The sequence below is a fragment of the Gigantopelta aegis genome, chromosome 10, assembly GCF_016097555.1.
Source record: "Gigantopelta aegis isolate Gae_Host chromosome 10, Gae_host_genome, whole genome shotgun sequence".
In the NCBI taxonomy this organism is placed as follows: domain Eukaryota; kingdom Metazoa; phylum Mollusca; class Gastropoda; order Neomphalida; family Peltospiridae; genus Gigantopelta; species Gigantopelta aegis.
The window spans coordinates 78,211,431-78,236,102 of NC_054708.1; the positions used below are offsets into that span (position 1 = coordinate 78,211,431).

The 24,672-nt window shown below is 36.9% G+C and overlaps 1 protein-coding gene across 1 annotated transcript; it reads right to left on the reverse strand.

Annotated features, from left to right (window-relative positions):
- Positions 1 to 745: 745 nt before the first annotated feature.
- Positions 746 to 24,672, reverse strand: LOC121383381 (NXPE family member 3-like). Its single transcript, XM_041513378.1, has 4 exons — positions 24,421 to 24,672; positions 15,303 to 16,004; positions 8,066 to 8,112; positions 746 to 2,151 (listed from the first exon to the last, which is right to left on the reverse strand). The coding sequence occupies exons 1-4, from the start codon at positions 24,546 to 24,548 to the stop codon at positions 1,376 to 1,378; spliced, it is 1,653 nt and encodes a 550-aa protein (XP_041369312.1). The 5' UTR covers positions 24,549 to 24,672; the 3' UTR covers positions 746 to 1,375.

Below are 24,672 nucleotides of genomic sequence, written 5' to 3' on the forward strand. Positions count from 1 at the left end.
ATTTTGCCTTTCATTAAAACAAGTCTTAAAAATCAGAAGAGACCAATTTGAATTACAGATGATGAAAAAGTACTATGATATTTATAGGATAATTCTCTGTTAATTTTCCAAACACAAAATAATTTAAATGATGACGTTTTTATAGCATTACAAAATCCTGTTCTTCCATATAACTTAAAGGTTTTGTTCAAAGATCAGAAAGGTTGCAAACATATATATGATTTATTGAACACTCAAACCACCAATCCAAAATCACAAATAAAATATTCTAAGGAAGGATATATCTATGATATATATGATTGGGAAAAATATTACATTCTACCCTTTAGATCTGTCAAAAGCACAACATTATCTTGGTTTCAGTATAAAATCATACACCGAATTCTTACAACTAACAAATTTCTAAATATGATTAATTATATTGATTCCAATGCCTGTAGTTTTTGCAACAAATCACCTGAAACCATACAACACCTTCTATTTGAATATAGTTTAGTACATTCTCTGTGGAAAGCAATAGAAGAATGGATAAGAAATGAAACTGGAATTAATATCACTCTAAGCAGAGACATAGTTATGTTAGGCATGATAAACAACGAAAAAGGTGATTTTGTAAATTGGCTGACTATCAACATAAAATATTATATTTACAGTATGAAAATACAAAAAAGAAATTTACATGTCAATGCCGCGAAAAATATTATACAAAATAATTTTGAAATAGAAAAATATATTTATTACAAAAATTGCAACTATGAAGCATTTCATAAGCAATGAAAGAATGTTTTAATTAAAAATAATGCTTTGAAAGTTCACTTGGAAATAGAGTACTAATTAAAATGTCATTCTCTAATACTCTCTCAATATCCCCACAACTTCTTTACACTTATCTACTGCTGTTGCACCCTCTCTCTCTCTCTCTCTCTCTCTCTCTCTCTCTCTCTCTCTCTCTCTCTCTCTCTCTCTCTCTCTCTCTCTCTCTCTCCCTTTCCGTCTTATAAATACCACAGAAAGCATTAACGTATTTAAATAGCATATTTTGTTTAGATACTATTGTTTAAATATGTACTTTGTAAGGCAGTGACCACGGCTCCCCAACCTGTTCACTATCTATGTTCTGGGGGCAATAAATCTTTAAAAAAAACACAAAAAAACACAACAAAAAAACATTCCAAACACGTCTATCTGACTCAAGCTACAAACAAAGAGAGGAAGTGGCGTATTTTTAAATGACTAATTGTATTATTGTTACGCTGTACCACATATAATTAATTAATATATACTATACAATGGAACTGATCACAACACAAAACTATCTCAAAACTTCATTAAATACAATTATCGGGTATTACCGATAATTATTATTAAATAATGTCTATCTGCATATGTGACTCAATGCAGTGTGCACCATTTCTTTATCGATCTCTTCTGAATTGTGATATCTTTCATTTTCAGAACAAACAGTTATATCCCAGCCGTTAAGATAGATAACTTTGTCTTGTATTGTAGCAAATTCTCGTTTAACAATTAATTCATACACGGATGCCCAGTAATCATCTAGAAACAATGATTCGTCGCGAAATGCATGGAATCCTTTGAATGCGATAGTCACATTTGGAGAACGCTTCAACAGACTTTTAACTGACTTCACCAGAGCGTGTGTCTGACGTTTCAGAATGTCAGGGTTATATGGATTAAAATGAAGATATAAACTGACAATGATGATATCGTTGCATCCTCTTGGAAGTTTATCCAAATACACATGGGGTGGTTTGCTGAACGCTTTGTTATTGGAAAAAGTTGGATGCAAGAAAGGATACCCATGTGTGAACCAGGACATTGTTATGTTATGAGTTTTCTGGACAGTCACTATTGGTCTGTGTTGCCTAAACATATCTAGACGATCGAAATGAAGCATCTGTTCTAGAAACATTAGCCACTGCCGCGAGGTTGAATCTCCTATTATCTGAATACGATGGTTTTGAAGACATTTTGTATAAGCGGCTACCGAGTCTTCAATAGTGCTAGTACAGTACGTAGACAACCATTTGCCCTGGAAGAAAAATCCTACTGGGGATCTTAAAGACCAGGTCTCTATGTTGGGAATTCTGTTGCATGCGACTGGTGGCGGGGATACATGTAGCACTTTACCTAAAATAAATAAGACAGAAATCGCATATTATTCCATAAACTATGTATCAATACCGTTTTATCACCACAATCATGTACCAAACGGTTGGATCTTATTAAATAAATTCTTACATTGAGCAACATTAAAGTCCAATTAAAATAGGATTAGTATCATAAATATTAAATGGAACTGTGTAGTGTTGTTGTGTCTACTTCTCAAATTCTTGCTAGATAAAGGTGGACTCAGAATGCATTTAACTTCTTCACAGCTAGTCGTCGGATATATAGAGCATGCTACATGAGTGGCCGTTAGATACCATTTATCTTACAACGAATTGTTTTAAAACGTATCTAACGAGCAAAAGCGAGTTGGATACGTTTTTAAACAACGAGTTGTAAGAAATGGTATTTAACGGACAAAAATGTTGTATTCTATTTCTTACATATGAAAAAAGAATGTTTTAAAATAAATTTAAATGACTTTTCTAACAAAAACCTATTTACTGCCCTTTTGCTTATAGTTAATTTCTGCGTTACAGACAAGTCAATTTAAGGTTAACTTGTACGTCGACCGTTTTGGTTTTGTTTTGGGGGTTTTTTCATTGGATGGTATGGCATTGGTGACCTGGTCATCACCTAGGAGCAGCCAGTCGTATGTCTCTAACATGTTATCGCACGTATATGTGTTAACACATATGTGTTATCTAGAAAAATAATGGTGTTTTCACCAGTGGGTGTGTAAGAAAATTACGTTAATGTTTGTAATCACCAACACATTTGACGGTGATTTTCCAAGCCAAAATGTTGAAATACTATTTGGAGACGAATAAACGCGTGTGTTCCTTACCACCAGGAGTCTCTTGCATTTCCTAACGTCTTGGTGACTTAGTAGGATTTATTTCTAAAGATATTTACACAAAAAACGGCATCGATGGTGTCGTGGTTAAGCCATCGGACATAAGGCTGGTAGGTACAGGGTTCGGAGCCTGGTACCGGCTCCCAACCAGAGCGAATTTTAACAACTCAATGAGTAAGTGTAAGATCAGTACACTCTCTTCTATCTCACTAACTACTAACAACTAACCCACTGTTCTGGACAGACAGTTCAGACAGCTGAGGTGTGTGTGCCCGGGAAATCGTGCTTGAACCTTAATTGGATATAAGCACGAAAATAACTTGAAATGAAATGAAATACACAAAAAAAACCTCTTTATCATCAGAAATGTGGGGCACGACAAAAGGTCAGGTGACGACATTATTTGTATGGTCTATAGAATTGTTATTCAGACTAGGTCATTATTTATAACCAGACTGTGGTTATAGTACACGAGGCTCTGGTCTCCATGAGTAATTTTGGGTATATTCTTAGAAGGTTTTGGGTGTTATTGTCAGGCCATCAGTGTAATGAAAAACATATGTTGATTGTTAGTTCTTTCGCCCCTGAGAACGTCTATCTTAGATTTACAAATGGTGGTAATGTCTCACCAAATGTGATCAACAGCTCTGCTTCTAATTGATATAAAGTCATTGTTTCAACTGCTGAATTCGCATGTGAATATTAATGCTTTCTTTATTCGGGCTGTACTAGAAATGATCACGGAGGGAGGAGGCCAGTTCGTTATAATCCACGAAAAATAGGAGACCACCCTGATTTTTTTTTAAAGTGAAGATATCCGGTTCAAGTTGTCGACCTTCAATATGTTCAAAATGCTGTAATTAATCTGGAGATACAAACAACGCCATAACTACCAGACAATGGTTTGATTTGGCAAAATTAATCATTTGAGCAACATCGATATCTCGTAGGTAATGTGAAAGTTAACGATAAAACGCTCTAACAGCCGAAACGTATTTTACACTGATAGTCTAGAAGCGAAAAGCTAAACCCAAACTTTTGGTATTACGTGTGGGGGTTTTGCCGATTATACATGGTAAGGGCATACGTATTACAGATCCAAAGGATGACAAAAATTATCTCTTGTTTTTATTAATTGTTGAGGTGTTTTTTTACATACATCATCATAATGAAAACAGATTTAATGAGAACATCAACCCACAGCTGTGTAGTTTTACTTCTAGTGGAAAGATTTTCAAGACGGTGTATTAACTCATCACCATGATTTCTAACCCACTAACTGCTGTCCGCTCAGTGGATGCAACCGGCATCTCTGTGACTACTCGGTAACTGTTTCTCTCGTGTCATCTTCACAAGCCAACGTACCATTCCGTATGGCATGTAACACAGCATGTCGTAATGCAGCATGCTGTACGGAGTGGTACCGTGGCATGTAACACAGCATGTCGTAATGCAGCATGCTGTACGGAGTGGTACCGTGGCTTGTGAAGATGCTCTCAAGTATTCTTCACAAGCCAACGTACCATTCCGTATGGCATGTAACACAGCATGTCGTAATGCAGCATGCTGTACGGAGTGGTACCGTGGCATGTAACACATCATGTCGTAATGCAGCATGCTGTACGGAGTGCTACCGTGGCATGTAACACAGCATGTCGTAATGCAGCATGCTGTACGGAGTGCTACCGTGGCATGTAACACAGCATGTCGTAATGCAGCATGCTGTACGGAGTGGTACCGTGGCTTGTGAAGATGGTCTCAAGTATTCTTCACAAGCCAACGTACCATTCCGTATGGCATGTAACACAGCATGTCGTAATGCAGCATGCTGTACGGAGTGGTACCGTGGCTTGTGAAGATGGTCTCAAGTATTCTTCACATGGCTGTAGCCCCATGGTGGTAGAGCGCTCGCTTGAGATGCGATGAGTCGCAGGATCGATTCCTCTAGAAGGACTCGGGGTTTTCGCTCTCCAAGCCATTACGGTTACCCTAATACTGGTATATCAAAGGCCGTGGCATGTACTGCCCTTCCTATACTGCCCTTCGCATACTGCCCTTCCTATGAGAAAGTACATATAAAAGATTAATTGCATCTTTTTAGGTAAAAGTAACATATGTGGCGGAAGAAGATTTCCTTTCTCACGATTAAGAGTTGATATAATCATATATTAGATACCAAATAGCCGTAGTTTAACTTGTATTGATTTTTGTTTTTGTGCTTGGGTGTCGTTAAACAATAATCAATAATAATAATAATGATAATAATATAACCATTAATAATTTATTGTAGACATATTTCCGTACTAATAACGGACATAGCCAAACATTAAATAGTGTTCATAGAAGCCGAATACGGGTCTCGACTTTAACATGCGTAATACGATTGATTAATTACGTATATAAAATTGATCAACAGAAATGTAGAAATAGGGGTTTTAACCGCCAAATAGAAGGAATGTATTTCCTTAACATATGTGTTCTTCTTATATTCTTATTTAGCGGGACAAAATAAGAAAAAGTGATTTAAAAACTCTTTTTTGATACACGTTCTTTAACATGAAATATTTAAGAATGCCCAAAGGTGAAAGAGTGTCATCCGCCAGATATTGGTTCGAGGATATGTCCTTAAACAGAATCAACAATACAAAACACTTAATACCAAACTTTTGGGTTAGGCCCAAAAGCCCCATTTCGTCGCCGGACTATGATCAAAAACATTTAATAAAACTAAATTCCTTACACACCCGTTGTGAGAACGTCATTCGTTACTTTTGATAACACATACTTGTTAACACATTTACTTGTGATAACAATTTAAAGACGTACGACTGGCTGCTCCTAGGTGATGACCGTGTCACCAATGCCATACCATCCAATGAAAAATCATGACCGAAATCTATTACACTATAAGCTAACCTGAAATTTATTTGTCTGTGACAAGCAAAATAGCTACAATCGCAAGAACTGTAAATACGTTATTGTCAGAAAAGACGTTTAGATTTGCTTAAAACCTAACTTTTGGGGATGTGTAAGAAATGAAGATATGTTAGAAATAGAATACTACATTCGTGTCCGTTAGATACCATTTGTTTCGTTGTTGAAAAACCCATCCAAGTTGTTTCGCTCGATTAAATACGTTTTAAAACAACTCTTTGTAAAATAAATAAGATATAACGGCCACTCATGTAGTATAATGTAAATAATGTTTACAATGATAAAAGTGTAACATAATTTGAAATGATGTTTAGAATATGTAAATCCTAAATAAATACAAAACTCTACCCGTTACATAATGCATCTAGAATAAGACACAGGTGAGGAAAATATTGATTATACTTTAGTCATAGTATTTTGTACTTTATCTATTGCTATGACGATATCATAGGTGTGTCTTGTACTCTTGACATTATCTGTTGGTATGACGATATCATTGCTGTATCTTGTATTATTACATTTTATGTTATTAATACGATATCAATAGGTGCATCTTATACTGTTTCATTATCTATTGTTATGGCGATATCAATAGGTGCATCTTGTACCATTATATTATATGTTGTTATGACGATATCATAGGTGTATCTTGTACCATTATATTATCTATTGTTATGATGATATCATAGGTGTATCTTATACTATTACAATATCTACTATTATGACGATATTATTACATTATCTATTGTTATGACGATGTCGTTATAATATCTATTGTTATAAAGATATCATTTTATTATCTATTGTTATGACGATATCAAATGTTGTACCATTACATTATCTATTGTCATTATGATATAATAGGTGTATTTTGTACTATTACATTACCTATTGTTACGATGTCTTGTAATATTCATTATCTAATTGTTATGGCAATCTGATTTGGGAATACAACACAAAAATGAACATGATACAACAAAATGTGAAGCCGACTGGTGTTGTGCTCTCTTTCAAAAAGACTTGAACAGACCATGTAATCTTCACAATCTTGCCTACTTTGACAGATGTGACACGAGATACTGTCTGAGGAGCAATCGCCCTCTTTGGTATCAGTGTTTTCTTGCGTCCAAACCAGAGCATCAAAGACCATGGTATGTCATGCACTGTCTATTGAAAATTGCATATAAAAGATGTTTTGCTACTTTATCAGTAGGGATAGCCCATTTGTCAACAGCGGATATTTTCTGTGACTTTCTCTCGACCAAGTGTTGGAATAATGGTATGTTAAATGCTAAATAATTTTAAAGTGTGCTGAAAACATGTTCCTTTTCTTCCATTGGTGTTGTCTTCGTAGCACGATTATCGATTGTAAATGCCTAATTCGGTTATATTAGTCAGCTCCGTAGTTTAGTGCATAAGCTGCTGGACAACCACGATAACGAAAGTGGTTCAAATCCCATCAAATCTGGCTCACTTTCATTCATTTGTCCTATCTATCACCCTCTGACTATATTCTCATTATCTTAAAATATATTACATAAACATTCCTATTTCTCCCACGAGTTCAATCTGTATCTACCCTTTCTGACTGTCTACTGGGCTTTCCACACCATCGCCTACCTGTCTCAACTTCATCTACGGGTGCAGTCTATGTGTATTTACCCGCACTCCCGTGGCATACTCGTCCTCTACCGCTAATAAAGCTGGTCTGACCCACGGCACTAACTAACGACCCCCGGTAGTGGGGGGGGGGGGGGGTATAGGAGGTGGTTACAAGTCCTTCTTAACAGTGCCAGAAGTAACTACTGAACACTTTCAGAAGTAGTCATTCTACACCTATAGATAAAAGCTGATGGGGGTGACAGGTGTGTGGCACGGATAGTCACATGAAACAAGCACCTGTCGCGATTGGAGAGGCAAGGACTCAGATGTGGAGGTGGAAAGCGAAAGAAGTTGAAAGATAGGAGAAGTTTCTAGATCGGGAAGAAATGAGATAGAACTCAAAAGACAGAAAGGAAAGGGACAGTAGGATTAAAAATAAATAAATAAATAAATAAATAATAATAATAATAATAATAATAATAATAATAAATAATAATAATAATAATAATAATAATAATAATAATAATAATTGTTTTATATTACCTTTTGTGGTGACGTTTATCTTAATGTCTGGCTTCAGTAACTTGTGTCTGAAACAAATAGAATTAACTTCATATATATATATATATATATATATATACAGTACAACCTGTCTTAGCGGCCACCTGTTATCAGCGGTCACCTGTGTTTTTCCCTCCCAAACGATTTTTAATGTAAATGCACCTATAATAAACGGTCACCTGTCAAACGCTGCTAGCAGCTATCTAAATCGGATCCCAAATCGCTAAAATACAAATACCTGTATTAAGCGGCCACAGTAAATGTTTACTGTTTATTTATATATATATATATATATATATATATATATATATATATATATATATATATATATATATATATATATATATATATATATATATACATGTATACAGTTTACAAAAACACGTTGTATTAAGATTGAGATTATATGATAAAGAAATTATCACCCTCGTGTTTTTCGGTATCGTTAATATCATATAATGCTCGTCAGAGGCTCGCATAATACAATTTTTATTCCTAATGTATGATATTGAACATACCGAAAAACACTGTAATAACATATATATATATATATATATATATATATATATATATATATATATATATATATATATATATATATATATATATATATATATATATATATAGTGATAATTTCTTTATCATATAATCTCAATCTTAATACAACGTCTTTTTGTAAACTGTACACGCAACTTTAATTCCAAATAGTGATGTCACTGAATAAACACAGGTATCGCTGCCTTCTTTGTCAATTAACGACTAGTTAACCGATCAAGACACATTAATCCTACTTTTACCCGTCCACAAATTCTCAAAGCCACAAGTAGCATGACTAGCACTTTCAAGCTAACTTGCGATGAGGATAGATGTCTCGCCATGTACTCTCGAGTTACCCCCCCCCCCCCAACCTGGGGGGACTCTTACTGAGTTACGGGAAGCCACTTGAGTATCGCGTCACGTACACCGGGTCACGGGCTTCTGTGACTTTGATGTACGGCGACGCGATCGTACAGAAGAAGAGGAGGAGATGGAGGAAGAGGAAAAGCGCGCCAGGAACGGCACGGGGGGGGGGGGGGACCAACACTGGCGGCTCAACCGCCAGCGGCGGTCCCTTCTGCGACACCGCCTCCAGCCCAGCCTGAGTCGAGGAAACCAGCTACGCCGGAACCGTCGACCACCGAGAGGAACAGAATCAACACCGCGGTGTGTGAGACGCCCCGTAAAGGCCCTCCATCGCTGACCACTACGTGGCCCAGACAAAACTGGCCGTTATCCCCGGTACTGCCAGTCGTCAAGCCACCGGCCCGATCAGCCGCCGTTGGAAAGAGGAAGGCCGTCGCTCAGCCGAGCGACCAACCTGACAAGGCCCGGCCTCCCTCAACACCCGCACCATCCCCTTCCGACTCAGAAGCCATCTGGAAAGTTCAGATCGGGAAAATCAGGTCCGGCTTCCTGAAGTTCGTGCAGGGGGACACCTCGGATCCGGCATCACTGATGGGCGGACTAGTGAAACCAGAGTTAAAACAACTGCCTGATGGAAGCGCTTACGAGCTACACACCATCAAATCTACAGCCGGCAAGACGGGGTTGGTACTAACTCAGCGCCGAGAAGGAGTCTACCGACAAGCGGTCCTGGTTAGAGAGATGGATAGCCATACCATCCACAGGATCGTCAAGGCCCTTTTCGGCAATGACTACCGGAGTGTCATAACCATCCTCGCCAACCAGAGATGGAAGCACTTCATCCCCGCCTTTGCCGGTTCTCCGCTCATCGGTTCGCCGTACGCCAACCTCCATCGGCCTTAACGAGGCCACTCACGTGGACATATAGATCGGACTTTAAACATTTAGACCTTCGCTCAAAATTTTATGTCGAAATTACTTCTTTTTTTTAAATATTATTAAATAGTCCGATCCTCTCTTCTTTCTCTTCTTTATTTTTGGACTGTCCTTCTAAAATGCTCCAAGTTATATAAATTTTCGGCCGAGCAGTCAATTCTTTTTATTTTTGGCTTGTAATTTTTTATATATTTTTTTTTTATTCTATTCACTTTTTACTAATTGCTACTTTCAAAATTCTGCCCATTTTCAACACTACCCCCCCCCCCCCACATCCCGAGTCAGGCCACCGATCTTATCGGAGGTCGGACTCGGGATGGGCGTGTTCGAAACCCTAGTGGTATATGGGCACGTTAAACCACTTATCATCATCATCACATGACTAGTTGCATTCTGTAACAATCGTCGTCTGCTGGCGTTTTCTTTTCAGCTCGATACATTCCAGTTTGCGATCACGATTAAGCTAGACGTGTTGTCATGTACTCTCGACTTAATCCTCCCTCCCACCTGGGGGAACTGATAGCCAGCTATGGAACACTACTTGAGTATCGCGAGGAAGAGGAACCGCGCGCCAGGGGCGGCACAGGGGGGAGGGGGACAAGCCGGACCTGCCGACTGTCACTAAAAATATTAGTTTTATGTATTTTATGATGTTAGAGGGGGTTTATACCATAAATGTCTCCAATATTTTGTCATATCTGGTAGAGCATGAACATACTGGGTAAGTTGTGAAAACGTTATGTCATAACTTTTTATGAGCAGTATTTTGAGTTTCTTCAGTGGGAAAGTAAGCTGCACGTAAAAAGCTTGTAAGCTGTGGTAAAGGTACGCGTAATCTGTCTGTTCATTAGTCAATCTAATTAAAATTAGCTCCACTATTACATGTGGATCTAACAGCAGCCCGTTGGAGCTCATGTCCAGTTGACCTTTCATTCGACCAATCAAAACCTTACTTGCAAAATCATGCCAGTGATTTGAAAAGAATTTGAAACATTCGGGATTATGCCGAGGGTATACGAAATGATTCGAGTGAATTACGAAGTATGCCGGAAACTAATTTCAATATAAAATTTTATATAAAATTCGTTTCAAGACGGAAAAAAAACCCGTGATGCTATAGCCATAAAATCTGTTTATACTAGTATACAATTCAGAGTTTATACTGCACATTTCCTCTTGTTGTTTTCAATGTTGAAATAGACCAACAAGTTCGCCTATTGCATAAATAGTCTCGACAGATATTTTTAGAATTTGTATGCTCCCGAATAACGTTATAAAAGGCGAAGTGTAATTGGTCGATATTTAAATTGCTATTTATAGATGAAATGTCACCTGGATATGGGAGTCCACGCAATGCTGTTAGATCTACTGGTGAGACCAGTAGAGCTAATTTTAATCAGACTGTTCATTAGTGCATTTGCCAAGAAGGTTTCCAGCAGGCAAGTTGGCTAGGAAAACGGCTATTAGGAGGTATGTGGTTTAGTCTTTTGAACAGATAGTTTGACTATATTTTTTTCCCAAGACTCAAATACAGGGCAATGTAGTTATTTGTAATTTGTTTGTGGTGATTATTAATAGGGTTGTTTATTTGTTTGTATTTAGTTATACATGTAAGTAGTGTTGTATATTAGTGCATAATATCAGGTGCTATAACTTAGGTAGTGTTACTTTGTTATAGAATAATTGGGTGTGTGTGTAGTGTATGTTTGCGGTTGTGTAACTGACCGTATTAGAGGGTTAAGCGTAATTTTGTGTTGTTGTGCGCCAGGAGTAAATATGATACAACATAAGGCGTTACGGTTAATTTGTTTTATAGTGTTACGATAGTTTTTATAAGTGTCATAGAGTGGCCTGATAATGAGGTGGTAGTTTATTGCCATAATTATATTAATTGAGCCTTATTTGTAGCCATTTTTGTTTCAGCCTTTGGGTTGGAGTTATGCGAACCAGAACCATCAGAAGAATGTGTGCTACGAGAGCTATGTGAACTATGTGATCTATAACTGGGTGTGAGGGATACACAGATGTAACCAGCAGAACTGTATGAGAGCCATCTGCAAGAGATGTCTACAGATTAGCATGGTGGCGGACTGTTATTAGGATGCCTGCAAGACATGTCAACAGCCAACCAACCAAGATGTGCTAGTGTCTGGTCGTCATCAAGATTTTTACTGACTATTCACGATGACAGTGAATTTCAGATGAGTTAATACTGATACAAATTGAACTGGTTTAGAATGATTATTGTACTAAGGTTCGGACATTGAATAGAAGCTAACTGGCTCAAACTGGCCAACCATGGACACCGGATTACAGTTTTGGGGTGGTTAATTTAAGGCTGGGGTAGTGTTGTGTCGAAGTGATATCATTATTTTGTATATTCATGTTTTGTACATACATTTGTTAAAATGTTTTGTTCTTGGACAATATGTCTTACTGATAGTCAGTCTCTCGTCCATCTGTGACACCGACCACTCCGATGGACGAGTTGAACGCGGCGATGTACGAGACGCCCTGCGACGGCCCACCATCACCTTCTACTATACCGCCTGCTAGAAACTGGCCACTGTCACCAGTCTTGCCAGTTCGCAAGGCGGCGGTCCGAATAGGAGCCGTTGGGAAGAGGAAGGCCGTCACTCAGTCGAGCGACTAGCATGACAAGGCCCGGTTTCCTCCAACACCAACATCACCAGCACCGTCCCTCTCCGACTCGGAAGCCGTCTGGAAGTTGCAGATCGGAAAAATCAGGTCCGGCTTCCTGAAGTTTGTGCAGGGGGACACGACGGACAAGACGACGCTGGTGGGTAGTCAACGCCGAGGAGATGTCTACCGCCAAGCGATCCTGATCAGCGAGATTGATAGCCAGAGGCCATTCATCGGATCGTCAAGGTTCTGTTCGGCACCGACTACGGAAGTGTCATCACCTTTCTACAAGATCAGGAATAGAAGCTCTTCATCCCCCGACTGGCCGAGACTACTCTCACCAGCTCGCCGTAGTCCTTCTCTAAGAACTTTCGCCTTCAGGTAAGGGCTTGGATGGAATTTAAATGTTTTGGCCGGTGTTAAAATTTTATGTTTATGTCTTTTTTGTAAATAGTGCAACACATTTTATTTTGGAAGCCTGTCTAAATTACTCAAATCAACATAAAACATTTTCGGCCGAGCACTCTAATTTTATTTTTGGACATTTAACTTTTTTGACAGACATGTTAGTATGGATCAGCTATCTCAGTTTGACTCACTTGGAATTCATATTCCAAATTCCGCTCACCTCAAACTTACCCCCCCCCCCCCCCCGCGATGTCAGAGGCTAAGCCCAAGACAGGTGTGTTCGAAACCTCTGTGGTGTATGAACACGTTAAACGAGTTACTTATTAATCTCGATATGACCATTTTAGTACCTTGTTCCATCGTTTAGATAATTTTATTCGTTCATCTTACACGTGAACTGTTACAGTAACTACATGTATAAATCGTGTGTTCACAGTCAAATGTGAGCATCTCTTTTGATGGTTGGTTACAATACCGGTATGGCATTGATATCAGATCGCGCAATTCATATTTATCTTTTTAAATATTTTATTTATTGTAACACATAATATTATTATTGACACATAGAGATATTTTTCAATATAAAAGTCTACGTTGGGACCAAAACTATATCGACTGAAACGTAACGACTCAACCGAGATAAAAACATGATAGTTAATACACGTTTTGGCCTGGAACGGCCAGTCATATCGACTCTAAGACTAACATCAAGCGAAAGCAGAAGGAAGTATGGAAATCATTACATGGAGTGACAAACCACGACCCATGGGAGAAACTTGAAAGACGAGGCCAGACTACAATCTTTAGGCTTCGCACAGGCCACTGCCGCCTAAACTTCCATCTCGACAAGCTTAATATATGTCACACAAGCGACTGTCAATGTGGCACAGGCCTGCAAACACCAGAACATATCCGACAACAATGTCCACTACATAACTCGGAGAGAAGCCACTGCTGGCCGCATGGAACAGACCTACATCAGAAGCTCTGGGGATCCAGGGAGGACTTGCAAACAACTGCCCAATTCATCACTGAGATCGGAATATCTGTATGAGACAATTTTCACAAATTTGAACGAAGAAGAAGATATCGACTCAAGCAAGTTCGACACAACGGTGTTCGACTACACACACTGGTGGTAACTAAGCATTTGTGCTATATTTTAAAATTAAAATCTTTTTTTTTTAATATTTGTTTCACCTCCACAGTACAATGGAACAATAAACGTATTACTACTTAAAGTTATTTTAATTTACTGTTTTTTAAACTCAAGTAATGACCACATTATTAGTTCCCTGTATTTACTGACCTGCATGACGGCACATAAGTTTGCGCAGCAAACATTAAAACAACCACTTTTGTCGCTAATGTTCACAGAAACAACAACAGATAATGGATCCGACGTTTTGTAAGTTCAAGACAACAAACACGTCCCGTTATAGTCTGTTTCAGGAAATTTTGATTATGCAAATGAGATAAATGGTGTTCCACTCTCCTTTATTTGGATAACACAAAATAATAATATTAAAAAAGTCAATTTATGATCCTCATTCAACAAATGTTGTCTGTTATTAACTGTGCAAATGAGCACAAATAGTGTTCGTTAGAAATATAAGACAATCTATGATAATTTTGAAACAGACTATAGCTAAAAATAGGCCATGCTGTAACTTGTAAGCTTTATATCGTCTGGGCAGCCATATTTTTTATGTTGTGTCACTAGGAGGGAAATTCAAAATATGCGTGGATGTTTACGTTAACAGATAAAATAAAAAATGTATTTCATTTATGGATTCATAAATTACAATAAGGTATGTATTGAAGCTTCCATGTAAACTTGTGTAAGTTAATATACAAGGTTGGTCATTACAGCGGTGACAGATATGTGTTGACAGGTGATACAAAAACACGTTGATCGAGGCTGGCAAAAGCATACTTTTAGTGCATTAATTCAGGGTTTTTTCAATCCAATTGTTATCTTCCAGTTTTATACATATATTCACGATCACGATGAAATACTATAGTTTAAACATATGAAAATAATATATCAATACATCAAGGGTCGGGATTTAGCTCAGTCTATTGAGTGTTCGCTTGAGGTGCTTGCATCGCAGGATCGAACCACCTCGGCCGTTTGAGGTGACGTTAATCCATCAAAGGGTTGTGTCAGAACATGATTTGATAATACTTCTATGATAAAACAAATAAATAATGATACATTTGCATTGACAAAATACTTGAAAATAAATTTCAGTTCTCTACGTTCTAAAATACTATGTAAATTAATATATAATTATTTAACATCTGTATAGAATAAGTATAACGTTACCCTCTCATTATTGCCGTCTCCTGTCCTGTGTATGAAAACTGATAAATTCCACGCACTTTAACCCAGTCATGGCACAGCAGCTTAAGGTTTTTTGGTCGGGCGCAGAACCAAGGAAGACCAAAATTCTCAGCCGTAAAATTGCAGAACTCTCCTTTGAAGTCAGGACTAGGTGCGCAGACTGTTTCTTCGGATATTTGTTGAGACTTGAAAACACCGACAAGCCCTTTCAATTTTCCTGGCACCTTCAACGCATGATATCTGACACCAATACCTTCACACGTGATAGCTATTGCAGATCTTATAACGGGATTTCCTACCCACAATGCTTTCAGATGACCCGTGTATGTACCATTCCCATGGTCAATGACATATCCCGTTGAATTGGCTTTCTTGGCTGGTTCTACCATCCACACTCTGACCTGGTCTCCACCGACTGATTTGGCTTTACCATTCCCATCACTAAGTGTTATTCGCACTGTTATCTTCTCCCCAAGTTCAAATAATTTGCGTTCATTTCCTAGCATGACTATCTTTGACATAGAAGCTGCGGCTGGTTTCTTTGGATCCAGATCATAACTGTCGACACAGTGCTTTGGTGTATTGGTTTTGTCATGCGGTTTCACATACACTGATTCATCAAGCTGTCCCGTTTTAATACTAATCATTTCTTCTAGAATCTCTGGTGGCTTCGTAACCGTTGTGCTGTGGAGAAAATGGCAAACTGTTAACAAAGCTATGTACAATGGCAGCTTTGAGGTTGTCTAATTTTATTTATTACATACCAGTGTAAGATATTGCTCATGTCATAATAGTCACTCAATATCTAACTAGTGTAATATTGGCGTGATGTGAACGTGACGTAGATCACTTGCTGACCCAGTTCGCAGAACAATAACGTGCAGTAGGTCCATATCTGCGTTGCGGCTTGTTTCCAAATGGTGTGTAATAAATAAAATACTAAATGTGTTGTCGTGGATGGGTTATTTGCTTACTAGCCATCAAGACTCGTATAGTTGAGCGTAACGTTTTTAAAGATTTATTTAAAATGCGTGACCTCAAACTAATCTGTGCTAATCGTGATGACGTCATATCATCGATGGTGGCGACTTTAGGACTGTGATTTACTAAAACATTAATTAAATTGTTATTTTAGAAGTGTTATAGGATAAATAGAATTCGCTGCTCGTCTAGTTAATCGGTATTTGTCGAGGCTCTGCCGAATAACATAGACTCGGTTGATGTTTTCCATATTAAAAAATACTTTGACGAATCCTCTATGTACAACATTGTCTTGAATGGAAATCTTAAACTAATATACTCTTGACAAAACTACGTATAATGACATGACTGAGTTATGTACAGCACTATCAAGGTCGAACATCTTAAACGAATTTAGTGCTAACAGAGTATTAATTGTGGTCCTAAGATGATGTACTACTACTGTTAGACAGAATACTACATATATAGCAATAATGTTACGCTAATGTAGTGCTGTGGAAAAAACCTATGAGTAATAGAAGAACTGAATCGATGTATTGTTATACACGTACAGAACTATCTAGAAGGAAAAAACCCAAATGTAGTTCTAGTAGGACTGGGGGAAGAGTGGACTGGAAGTTGCTACCTTTCCAGCATCTTAGATTAAACATAGCAACGCTGTATGTGTGTGTGTGTGTGGGGGGGGGGGTAGACCCTGTGTAGAATGGGAGAACCGAGTCCATACATTATGTACAGAGCTATATATATAGTGAACATCTTAAGCTAATGTAATGTAGTGCTAACTCGACCGTTGATGTACTGATGATTACAATACATACAGTTTTGTTTTTTTAAATGGTGGAGTTAAGCTGCTTCTTTCAGATATAGCGGGAAGTGTCTTTGACTACCCCAGCTGCACACAGCAAATGACATCCACTTTTAGTAGGACCTCGAACATATTTCAAGCACAATAGTTGCTAAGCAGCTTGTTCAAACTAAATTACTTTAACAACAAGCAGTCGCATTATCACCGATGGCAGGAAAGGTAGAATTAACTCTGAAATGAAATGTTGGGTACACTTCGAACTTTAACACGGTGACATACGATTTGGAATGCTTCTACCTATAATAAGTGGTGTTTGATTGGAATATTTTATTGCATTATCATATATATATATATATATATATATATATATATATATATGCACTGGCGCAGAGGGTAATTAAATCCTTTCTTGCCTCACATATTGTCCCATGCCGTTGCTGGGACTCGAACCGGTGGCACCGAATCGCCCGCAAATTGCAAAATAACCAAGATGAGCTCTGAGCTATTGAGGCTTTCATAAAAGGATGCTGTTTAACTCAACGACATGCATGGGGCCAACAATCCACGTGGTCGGTCGCGCTTACGTCCATGACACAGTGGGCAGATCTGGTACTGCCTAGTATGTATTGATGTATGAATATCTATATATTGTATGTATGTCGAGGTTGACTGTTATATACATAGAAATTAACGCACTGGCGCAAGGGATAATTAAATCCTTTCTGGCCTCACACATTGTCTCATGTCGTTCCTGGGACTCGAACCTATGACACAGAATCGCTCTCAAATTGCTGACTAACCACGATGCATTCTGAGCAATCCAGGCGTCCATAAAAAGGATGCTGTTTAGCTCAGCCACAATGGCAAACTATGAATGAGAGAACAAAGGAAATGAAAATAATTCATTTTCTGCTAAGATGGCCCGACATTAAAGGGACACTCCCGAGTTTGCTGCATTGTAAGATGATTCCGATTAATAAAATATTGCTACGATTAAACTTACATATTAAATATATTTTCTTATTTAGAATACCAGTGTCTGTATATTCAATGTGTTTCTCATCGTCTTAATATTTGTAAGAGGCCCAAACTGGATTTTGTTTTCAAATAATTTCGTACGTACGAAAAAAAAATATTTTAGGAAATAAAATGAAATTTAACCTAGTACAAATATTAGAACGATCAGAAACATGTTTAATATACAGCCACTAATATTTTATGCAGAAAAATATATTTTATATGTTATTACAATCGTTAAATGTGTGTGTGTGTGTGTATTACAAACTTTCCGTGTTTATACAATATACTATATTCTGGATGTCGAAGAAAAACTAAAGATTATCCTTCGACAAACCTCAGAAAATCATTTTAATGACGTCATTACGCCAGTTTGGACATCTTTATGTAAAACAGGCCATGGAAAGGACGCTAGAAGCTGATTTATGTGTATTTTAACTAAATATGGTGTGTTCATGTACTTGTACATAAATATTACAAGAGGGTGGGGGCTAAACTGTGGCAAGAGACATTTATTAGGGGTTAAGACATGCTTCCCCGGAAAAAGTATTGACAAATTATATTCCTATGACTCAAATATTTAGGTACACACACAACCATTGTAGTCACACATCAAAATACAAAACCCAAAGAATAATAGTTGTGAACATTCATTAGATTCCGAGCCCGAGGACGCCTTCAGCTTTTATATACTCATATATGATATATTAAACGAGGGACAATAAAAGTTTGTTTTGGGGGAAAAGTACTGGAATAAAAAAGAAAACGCATATATACTACTCTTACTCCTACTCCTACTCCTACTCCTACTCCTACTCCTACTCATAATAATAAATAAATAAAATAAAATAAGCACATACATTTAAAACAAAACACGTTAAGTAAGTAAATATATCAATTAATAGCAATAATAACAAGTAATAATAATAATACAATCATAATTATGATTAGAATTAAAATGATAATTATTGTAATAATAATAATAATAATAATAATAATAATCAAGATGGAGATGTTGATAATGATATTTAGTTTAGTAAAAGTATTTAATATTTGTTATCTAAAAATAAAAAATAAATAAAAATAAATAAATGAAGGAATTAATTAATTTAATAAATGGGTCGAAAAGCAATAAATAAATAAATACTAGTAAACCATTTTTTTTATTACATTAGTCATTATTGCACAAAAGATTTAAGAAATACAATAATAATAATAATAATAATAATAATAATAATAGTGATATTGATAATAATAATAATAATAATAATAATAGTTATGCAGTACTGATGTCTCTAGTACACCAGGAACCCCACTAGCAGTATAGCACTAGTATTATTTTTAAAGGTGTAGCCTCAGCAAAAGAAAAACCCCAGTACAAGCACTGATATAATATAAACATTATCTTGTTGGGATGTTGGATTTTACTATTATGACAACCACAATAGCCATCACTATCAATACTATTACTACTGTCGTTGCTACATTTCAGTTACACTACCACTACTGCTGTTACTGATGATGATGATGAGTGATGGTGATATAACCAAACAACAGATATAGTATCATTGCAAAGATATGTGTAGTTCCGTATACAAATCGGCCCAGGTTGTAAAACGACTGCTAACATACTTTGCTATCTGGATACACTACCGACGCCATATAACCATAAATAAAATGTGTTGAGTGCGTCGTTAAATAAACAATTTCCTGGATACACTTATGAGAACATATTTACAGGCATTAACAAACAAAACAAACACACACGCACGCGCACGCAGGCGCGCACACAAGCACGCACGCACACACACAACAACAACAACAAACACAACACACAACACAAACATCTATATACTTCAGACATTCTATTTTAAAAAAGCAAATGTTCGAAGTGAATACTTGACTTAACATGCTCATATACCACGAAGGTTTCGAGCATGTCTATCCCGAGTCCCGCCTCTGGATAGCCAGGGGCCTGACACGGGGCAGAAAAATTTACCGGGCAATTTAGAATTTTTAATCTAAAATAAAAAATTTAATTTTTAATGCGCGTTCCAAAAAATAAAATAAATATAATACAGAACTCTTTAAATTTAATTTTAATATTTTTTGGTCACAGAAACCATTGGGCGGTCTAAAACATAAAATTTATTATTATATTAATTCTTACAATTAATGCCCAATTGAGAGAAAAAAAAGAGGGGTATATAAATACACACACATATACATCAACGTAGTGCTTTTCCAGCATAGACATCTAATATAATGATTGTACTGCGTATGGTGTATTTCACTGCGTTAATGATAACATCTTGCTGCACAATCACTCATCCGTAAAACTTTAACTATTTTCCCATTCGACTTGAGCTTTGTGTAAGTTAAACCATCACGTGTCCAGGCCGACTCAACATTTGGTTCGTTTTTAACTTTAATGGGTTTACTGGAGCGCATACACAGACCTACTTTTACACACACACACCATCTAAATGTTCCCTAAATAAAATAGTTATAGCTGAATTTTGACTTACAGTACACAAATTAATAAAAACTTTACCTTTAAAATCTTTTAAAATGTTTTTAACATTATCATTATTATTTAAGCGTGTTTCTTGTAGATATAACTATATATAATATATTAATAATGTGAATGAAGATAAGGAACCGCTTTATGGCACAACAGATAGCGTGTCAACTTTCATGATTGGGTAGGATAAAGATATTTATATTTATGTGTGCAATAATATTTATTAAAGTTATTAATTATAGTCACAACAAACATAGAATGTCTTAACACACAGGCCACATACATACATACATACACTGACTGAAACGAGAAATATCCCAATGGGCCCACCAACGGGGGTCGATCCTGGACCGACAGCGCATCAAGCAAGCATTTAACCACGCTCCACATATAAACAGTAAGAAAAACTCAGATATTGTTAAAAGAAATAAAATAATAATACGTCTTGTATCAACACATTCTAGAGTTGGTGGAGTTGTGCCCCACGACTTGAATGTTGTGAGATTATTGCCATACCAGCCACAGAGTTGGACATATACCTAGGTACTTTAATGTTGTCACTGAACAAAAGATTATGGTTTCCGATCAACCGAACACACTGACCAGTTTCCATGGGCGCAATGAACGGCATTCTTGGTGTATATGTCGATTGATACACTGCAGGTAGGAGTTCTAGCCACATATGTTACTATTGCCTATGGGATTTGATCTGGTGATATACACCTTCTAGCACACATTCAGTGCATACTAAAATTATTATGATTTTGTCATTTCATTTAGTTAAACTATACTGAACATTTTAAAATAACCAAGACGGCATCCAAGATGGCTGCCAAAACAATATGAAAACTACATGACTTACTCAGTTACCGAATACATTTTGAACTGACCATGTTAATAACGACATTATTTCACCATTTAATTCCAAGATAGCCACCAATAGGGCACCCAGAATATAACACATTGTTGGGGGGGGGGGGGGGGGGGGGGGGGGTGTCTTTTTTTTCGTCTTTTTTCTTAGCTTTTTATTTTCTTTCTTTTTTTGTGTGAGGTGGGGGTTTTTGGGGGGTTTTTTGTTTGTTTTTTTGTTGTTGTTTTTTTTTTCTTGCATTCTACATCATCTAGTTCGAGTAAAAGTAATGTTGTTAGTGTCGGGGATTTAAGTGTTTAGGAAATTCATTGATAGCAACTACATCCTAATTGGCATATTACACTGTTACTAAAAATCCAAGATGGCTATTAAAATGGACACCAAAACATATATGGGATTTTAAGTGTGGGACGAATTTAATAATCTGTTCGTTTGCTAATGCAGAAACATACTGGCATTCCTTGAATGGCCACCATTGTAATGACCAGAACATAAGGTTCAATTTATCACCTTGAGCAAGAGTTTGATGTCAGTTACTCAGATTGGTGGTAAAGGAATCCATTTATAAAACCTCTTCATAACTCGAATATTACACTGTAGTTTTAATCTAAGATGACTACAAAAAGTGGCATCCAAAACAAAGAAATGGCCATATCTTGTATTCTGTTTTACCTTAAAGAGTAACAATTTTAATTATTGTGTAACAGAGGGCAAGTATTAAATTATTATATCAAATTCCTTATGCAAGCATATTTTATTACTGCTTGAATCCATAATGGCTGCAAAAACAAAGGCATTGTCATGGCATATCCTTTGAATCAATTAATGTTTCAATGCATGGAAGGAAATTTGCATCATGTAAACTACGTAGTCCACAATACGAAATTTGGTCTGGAGAATGAATGGTGTCTAGTTAAAACGGTGGAATCAGTTTTTATAATCCCCAGGTATATATACTTTATCACTGCATTTTGTTGACAATTTTTCTTACAAGCAGGAATTACTCTTCTGATACAAATGGCGAAATGTTTCTGATAATCCTGGTTTTTCTAATACCATAGAATTGTTTAAGTTTTTGGGTGTTTTAAAGTACATATCTCTTTTAACTAACAGCGAGACTAGTCTATATTTAAGGTATGGACGGAATTTAGCTCAGTTGGTTGAATGCTCGTTTAAGGTGCTTGCTTCGCTGGATCGGACCACCTAGGTGGATCCATTCAGCTGACTGTTTTTTCCGTTCCAAGCAGTGCACCATAACTGGACAAAGGCCGTGATATGTGCTTTCCTGTCTGTGGGAAAGTGCATATAAAAGACTCCTTGCTGCATCAGAAAAAAATGTAGCGGGTTTCCTCTAATGATTATTAAATGTTTTACATCCAATAGTCGATGATTAATTAATCAATATGCTCCAGTGGTGTCATTAAACAATACAAACTATTTGTAAGGTCATTTCCCATTTCATTGTCACAGGGTTTTCTTTCGCTTGTTTTAAATTTGTGGATTAACCAAACTTAGTGTCTGCAACTTTAATAGGGAAGGGCAAGACTTTTGGGCCGCTATTTATATTTAACGATATTTAATTAACATTATTGCTTAATATGAACAAGAGTATTGGTATATTCATTTGATAAAATAGGGAACATGTGAAGATTTTATCACGGGCGCAGCTATTTTTATTCATTCTACTGAATTCGCCCCCTACTGAGCAGGTACTTAAGTAATATCTAATGCATTATTTCAAGTCGTAGTCTTAGAACTGAAGAAGGATTAGCGTACTAATCACTAGCCCCGTTTTACGAAGCAAACAAACATAAGAAGCACAATTCATCAACACGCAGTCCCCATACGTGACCTGTGGATATGTCAGTGTTTTTCAATATACACTCTTAAAAAAGTAGGGGAACCTGAAATATTAATGTCAGACCGAATATATGTTTTGACCACAGGCATCCTAGTAAACAACGTTCAGATCTGTTTATCAACACACCCAAACACATTTCATAGTTTGCACATGCATCACGCAGTTGCCCCGTACACGTGCCTGGGATGTCATTCTCGATTTTGACAATTTCCAGGAAGGTCCATTAATTACTGTGGAACATTATTTCTGTCAATCTTTTTCATTCTCTTCATCATGCAGTTGTTATTGTTTTATTTTTAGTCATTTTTATTGTTTGAAGTGGCGATTTACTGATTAAAAAACGACAACTTTCAAATTTCACTTCTGACCCCAATCGTCCTTCAAGATCTTTGGTTGTCATTAAAGCAACTGTAATACTGAACTACTGGTTGTAATGTTTACCCAATTAATTCACTATTATCATATAACCATTCCCCACAGCTAATATACCTTACAATTTTGGCAACTGTAAATTCGTATTAGAGTTCCCCTACTTTTTTGAAGAGTATAGATATAGATGTTCACACACACACACACACAAACACACACACACACACACACACACACACACACACACACACACACATAGATGCACATACATACACACACACACACACACACACACACACATATATATATATATATATATATATATACATACATACATACATACATACATACATACACACACAGGCATGCATACATACATACATAAAACTGGGTTAACAGAACTACTGAACATATTATGATCGTTGGTCACTATTCTATCTTATATAAAAATATCTAAATTAACTTCTGAATAGTTATTTAGTACATGTTTTATTACAAGCTACAACGTGCTATATATATGTAACAACATCAGAAACACAAAACGTGAAGAGAGTACCGCCTGGTTACTAGCTGTATTGTAAGAGCTACACTGTGCTATGTTTATGTAACAACATCAGAAACACAAAACATGAAGAGAGTACCTTCTGATCGACATTAATTACATATTCTTACCTGTAAACAATATACTCCCGAATCAGCAGGTAGAAAACCACCACGAGTAGGAAGGTAAATATAGTTTTCTTTGAGAAAGGAATCTCCATTTTGATGGTAGTGTTCTGACTACAAACTAAATAATGCATAAATGTTGATATCTCCGTACGGCGTAACTGACAACCGTTTCGCACTAATAATCGCAGGACGGGATAATGATATCGCGCCCACCTTTCGACGGTAGGTCCATTATGCTATTGTTCGTTCTAGCCA